The sequence below is a fragment of the Ptychodera flava genome, chromosome 7 (genome assembly GCF_041260155.1).
Source record: "Ptychodera flava strain L36383 chromosome 7, AS_Pfla_20210202, whole genome shotgun sequence".
NCBI classification, from domain to species: domain Eukaryota; kingdom Metazoa; phylum Hemichordata; class Enteropneusta; family Ptychoderidae; genus Ptychodera; species Ptychodera flava.
In genome coordinates, this window is record NC_091934.1 from 8828776 (window position 1) to 8834775 (window position 6000).

General features: G+C 35.5%; 1 protein-coding gene across 1 annotated transcript; it reads right to left on the minus strand.

Annotated features, from left to right (window-relative positions):
* Positions 1-1238: 1238 nt before the first annotated feature.
* LOC139136103 (protein mono-ADP-ribosyltransferase PARP12-like) lies at positions 1239-5210 on the minus strand. Its single transcript, XM_070703881.1, has 4 exons — positions 5037-5210; positions 3285-3514; positions 2152-2403; positions 1239-1892 (listed from the first exon to the last, which is right to left on the minus strand). Exons 1-4 carry the CDS (start codon positions 5184-5186, stop codon positions 1451-1453), a joined length of 1074 nt encoding a protein of 357 aa, XP_070559982.1. The 5' UTR covers positions 5187-5210; the 3' UTR covers positions 1239-1450.
* Positions 5211-6000: the final 790 nt, after the last annotated feature.

The following is a 6000-nucleotide window of genomic DNA, read 5'->3' on the forward strand; positions in this document are numbered from 1 at the left end:
ATAGATGGGTTTTAGTTTTTTCTCACACAAAAACCAGGATACTTTGTAAAGAAGTAGCTGCGTGGATATCAATGGACATTTTCTGCAAATATCACACGGAAGAAAGATAAGTCAGTGATTTTTTTTTCTGAATCCCCATTCTACAAATCTCTATTATCGTGTATTCTAAGTATAGTGACCGCTGTCAAGAGTAGCTTGCCATATTTAAACATGGCTTCTTCGGACATATCTTTTTCCGTTACTCAACACGTAATGTGGCACACCACGCCTACTAAAGACACTCAATGACACTATGTGGTCGGCGGAACGTTTTTTTCGGAGTTAATTTTGAAGGAATTTTTTACGCAATACAACTTTCATTTTGAGCTGCACGACTCAAAATTATTCTTCTCTTTTCCCCTACTGATCACTTTTTAGTTTGTGATCAGAAAAAACATATTTGCTTACGCATGAGGCAAGTCCAAATGATGTCTGTCACAGCTGCATCTGTGCTAGAGTGACATTCCTATATATTTATATGCGTGACATTGCCCTAACGTGTCACGGACTTCAATGTTAACCAACTGTGCCGGTGTGAGAGTCGACCGGCTTGTGGGTGTTTTATTATGAAATAGATAGAAGACGCCTTACGGAGGCAGCTTCTGAAACAAAACACGTTTCGAGAATTCTTTTATCCAGACTACTTTCAAAGTGTCATAGTTGTTCGGTATTTATACAATAACACCTCAATAACTTCGGTACAAGAGTTAAGAAAATCTACAATTTAAGGTAATACCAAATCCGTGTTCTGTCAAAATCTCCAACCCTTCAACTCCTTTTCCTCTGGAGTGAATCACGTACAAAGTATTTTTTTGCATGTAAATACAACTTTATACTAATTCTTTCTTTTGACATTAACTAGTTAACCCTGCTTGCTAATTGAAAACGAAGTTAAGAATTTGTTCGTATCTGGGAACTTGCTTCATTTAAAACAAGATATATTTTTAAAGGTAATAACGAATAAAAAGATCCAATAGCAAAAAGTGTCGTCTCGTACAATTTCTCCTATGTATTGAAAGATTGAATAGTCTTGGAATGGAATCATATTTTGATGATGATAATATATATATATATATATATATATATATATATATATATATATATATATATATATATGTGTGTGTGTGTGTGTGTGTTTGTGTATTGAGTTGTCTAGAAATGTATGTATGTATGTATGTATGTATGTATGTTTGTGTGTGTGTTTTTGTGTGTATATATGTATTTATGTTTGTGTGTGATTTCGAAGTTGCTCTCTCGAAAGTATTCATAAAACTCATCATGTGATCTGTGTAAATTAACAGAAACTTAAAACATTTAAAAACATTCACACTAGGAATGTGTTGATACCTCTTAATTAGGAATTTAAGCTAATTTTCTTAAAACAATGACATATAATTAATTCCCCATCTACCTACATATTTTCCATGTCTTTTTGTCTTATGTAGGTGATTATATACTCCGGATATGCTTGGGAACTTTCAAAAACTACATAAATAGTTGGATCCTGCGTGTTATTTACGCAAGAATCATACATATCTCCGTTTGGGTCTTCCGGGTTTTTAGGCGGCGGTCGGACATAGGCGGGATTGCCCTGCGCAAACTCACCAACTAGAACTCGAGTTAGGAACATCATCTTGTACAAATCGTTAGTCGCCACGTACGAGTCCGAGTATTTGGCGGTCTGGGCGAAGTATGACCCCTTGCCGAACAGTGTACCAACTCTTACACCACTCAGTCGCCAGTCGAAATTTTGGCGGCAAATCACATCGACTAATTCTTCTGTGGTACCGTGGAATAGATGGCGCACATCAACATTGGCGTCTCTTGACTTTGTTTTCATGGTTTCATATCTCCTGCAAAAAATGGCAATATTCGGGTGAAAAAACAACACCAGTTTTAACAATCCTAGATTGTACGAATTTATTATAAAAGTCCAGATTCATGATCCATTTTAAGTCAACTTACTAGAAGGAAAGTCACCGTATAATTGAAATGGGCAAATGTCCAATTTAGATACAGGCATACGATGAGGGTTATAAAATTGCAGTTGTCACATTTAACCTGTCGCAGGAATAAGTGTGAATAACAAGAAAATCCAAGCAACACACTTACTTTTCGAAGAAACCCCACAAACTCGTGTTTTGAACTCTTTCAACTGACACAATTAGTGCATCGGGTATTGTTTCAAGAAATCGAGACGTGACTTCATTGTACTCGGCACTGGTATCGCCAACCTCACTCAACGTCGCTAAACTGTATCCACCCTGATCAGGTTGTGTCTGGTCCCAGTTTTTCATTTTGCTCTGAATCTGAGGTATGTTCGATGTCTTCGCTGTTCCACTTTGTTGAGGTTTACTAGTTATTCTAAGGGGAAAAAATCCGACAGAAGTCGTGTACCATTAGTGCGATATGCTCCTCACAGTGTTTGGTGTTGCAAAGGAAACCAGGCATGTTTCAAAACCTTTGACCATTATGATAATGATATGCATGTGAAAATGTAGTAGTGGGATTTTACTAATAATCACTGATGATCTTCCAGCAATATGACGGATGACAGCGTCTTGTGGTTTAACATGTATATCTTCCTCAAAGTACGATTTAGTCCCCTGAGCGGCTGCAAAGGGCGTACTATCGTGAATGAATGGGTACATTATATATATCCTGTCAGACAAAATGTCTCGTAACAGAGCGGATATCTTTAGTTTTTGGCATTCTAAAGTTTTAGGCATCTAAATAACAATCGCCACATTTGCATTTAGGAATGAAGTTTAAGATGATACAGGCAAATTAAATGACCTAATGGCGTGTCGAGTGACAGTATTTTCCACTTTTGATGATTTCCACAGTATATTTTAATATTTTGTACTTTATCTGCAATATCTTGTTTTACTCCCTACAGCATGTTAAACCAACCTATGTTAAGCTGGTAAACATAGCGTCTATACGTGTAAAATGTATTATTACTGTTTACTTTTGAATTTTAGACCAGACTAAAATTCACGTGCTGACAATAACAATGCAGTCTTTAAAGTGACTTACTGAGTTAAAGAGCTGGATATTGTGTATCCCGACATGCTTTGGGGAGTGGAACAAGAAACAGTGGTTCACATTAAAGACAAAACCGGTGAAAAATTTGCAAAAAGTAACAGCTAATGGACCTCAAACCCGTATCACCAATATTAATCCACATCTAGATTACACACATTAGAAAATCTTCCCGCTAAATGATGGGATTCCCTACTTACTCTTTCTTGATGGTATCTATGTCGCTGTCAGACAGATATTTTGGACGTCTTCGTACTTCTCTTTTCTTGGTTGTAGCAGCGTTAGTTTGAGTCATTTGGCCGAAGTTCAGGACAAAGCTCTCATTCAGTCCCACTGAGAAGGGTACCTCCAACGGTTCGCCATCCTTTTTGAAATTTTGGTACTGCTGTTCGATTTCATGACTGCGTATCGTCGAGGACCCCTCTCCTCCCTGTGGAAATGAGATGAGCAAATAATTCACTGAAGACTAAACCGCTATCACCTTGCATCTGCAACCTCCATAAATGTTATAATCTCCATAAATGTAATATCAACCACAATTGTAATAAAATTAACCACAAATGTAATAAAACAGCCAACCATTAATGCAACAACCCGCAACCATAAATGTAATAAACAAATTAACCATAAATGTAATAAAACTCAACCATTAATGTAATTAACTTGAACTTGCATTGTGATCAAATTTTGTTTATCAATACCCTGAGTAAATAATAAATTTTATAAGACTAGTGTAATGTTTTTGCATACTTTCCAAAAACTAGGTTTCCTTTCCGAAACACAGTCTTAGACTACATTGAGAACACTATCAGAAGACGGCGAGGTACCGATCAAACCGTTAGATAAACGGAAGTGGAACAGCAGTTCTAGACACTGATAATTTCATAATAAGGAAGCGTCAAAATAACTTGTCAAAAAAGTGATGCCACAAAAAGTTTATGACCGATGACTCAGAACGAATAACATAGACATATGCAAATTTATAACAGAAACTTACGACACAAAACATGTTGACGAGAACATATATCTTTGTTTCAATCTAGTGAAAACAATACAAACACTACCTTGAATACAGTAGAACAAAATTAGACACCCTCGCATCCCCGCTGAAGGAACAAACTTCACGTGGAACAACATAGGAATACAATCTATCGTTTATTGAACACAATTTATCCACTGAAGACGAATTTGAGGCGACTGATCAAGATAGTACGGCAAATTTTCGAAAGAAACGGCGTTAAGGATAGTAGTATTATAAGGTCTCCTCCACTGTGGAGTAGAGACTGCACTGACATTCAGATTACAGCTGTGTCTCGCCGTGTCCAATCAGTTCTATAAACGTAAAGGACACTTTCAAATATGCAAAACACACTAAAACACAAACAATTAAGATATAAATAATGTGTCGAGTTGCTTTCCTTGTTACATAGATGAATATTTTAGTGCTTATTCCTCAATTGCAACAACAAAATAGATTTATTACATTTATGGTTGACAAGTATTACATTTATGGGTGAGTTTTTATAATATTTATGGGTTACCATTCATTACAATTGTGGTTGGTGTTTTTATTATATTTATGGTTGATTTTTGTTATATTTATGGGTGATATTACATTTATAGGTGCACTTTACTACTATTATGGTTGGTGTTACATTTATGGAGATTATTACATTTGTAGAGGTTACAGCAACAAAGGTTTACTCGCCAACCTCAGTGAAACCAATAGTTTTGTAGGTTGTCTAAGTTACTATAGATGAATGCTGAAAAGAGAAAAATGTCTAAGACTAAGTTTATACAATATACAAGAAACCTGAAGCACACACACAAACACACACACACACACACACACACACACACACACTATATATATATATATATATATATATATATATATATATATATATATATATATACAAATTACTAAAATTTTATAAATTGATTCAATTCACCTGCTCGCCATATTGCCGCCAGCCGTTGTCGTTTTTCCAATACCAAAGCCATTCAACAGCTAGTTTACTTTGTTTGACTTCCATTGAAGACTTCGTAGATAAACGGCGGATTTCAGTCGTCTTCTTCATCGCCAAATCAATCACCAGCATTTTTTGAAAGTCAACCAGTTGTTTTGATGAACTATACGAGAGAGAGAGAGAGAGAGAGAGAGAGAGAGAGAGAGAGAGAGAGAGAGAGAGAGAGAGAGAGAGAGAGAGAGAGAGAGAGAGAGAGAGAGAGAGAGAGAGAGAGAGTGAATCTTCCCGAGCAGATGGAGCTGCATGTTGCCAACACAGTTTTTTCAAAGGCATATTTCTCATCAAAGATAACACAGAAACCATCTTATACTATATGTTTTCAAAAAGCAGAGAAGCTAAAGTTTTGTATGGTAGCAATAGTTGACACGATGGAAGAAGGGGGTATATATTTGGCTTAAAAGACCTAATTTTGATATTAATGAAAAAAATGATTTAAGTCAAAAACGACATTATGTAATATTTCACTCGAAAGAAGAGTATATGTGGAAAACAATGACTATTTTGTTATGTGTTATCTATCCTAATTCTAAAAGGGCATGGGTTGAAAGACTGATACTCAATAAAGTGATTAAAATAATGATTAGCAATATTAAAATGCCTCTTATTCAAAATGTAAGAATTTTATTTCCAAACAAAATAGTCTTTTGGGGTTATATCATTCAAAAAAAATAATGTGAAAATTTCAGAAAATTTGACCCAGCAAGAGTGGACTTAAATTATCTTGAATTCTTGAAATTGGGAGAAAAGATTTGCATACATTTGTCCAGTGTTTTAAGGTGTCATTGACTTCAAGCAATTGGTAAATTACTTAATGTCGGCAAGTTTTATTGGGGATAACGTTTCACATTGCGGTATATATGACAACGCATAATGTTATTTTAAAACG

Coding starts and splice junctions, on each gene's coding strand:
- LOC139136103 (XM_070703881.1), bottom strand. CDS start 5,186: ATGCTGGTGATTGATTTGGCGATGAAGAAGACGACTGAAATCCGCCGT. Junction 3,515..5,036: donor GGCGGCAATATGGCGAGCAG/GTGAATTGAATC, acceptor TCATTTCCACAG/GGAGGAGAGGGGTCCTCGAC. Junction 1,893..2,151: donor TTGTGGGGTTTCTTCGAAAA/GTAAGTGTGTTG, acceptor CATTTTTTGCAG/GAGATATGAAACCATGAAAA.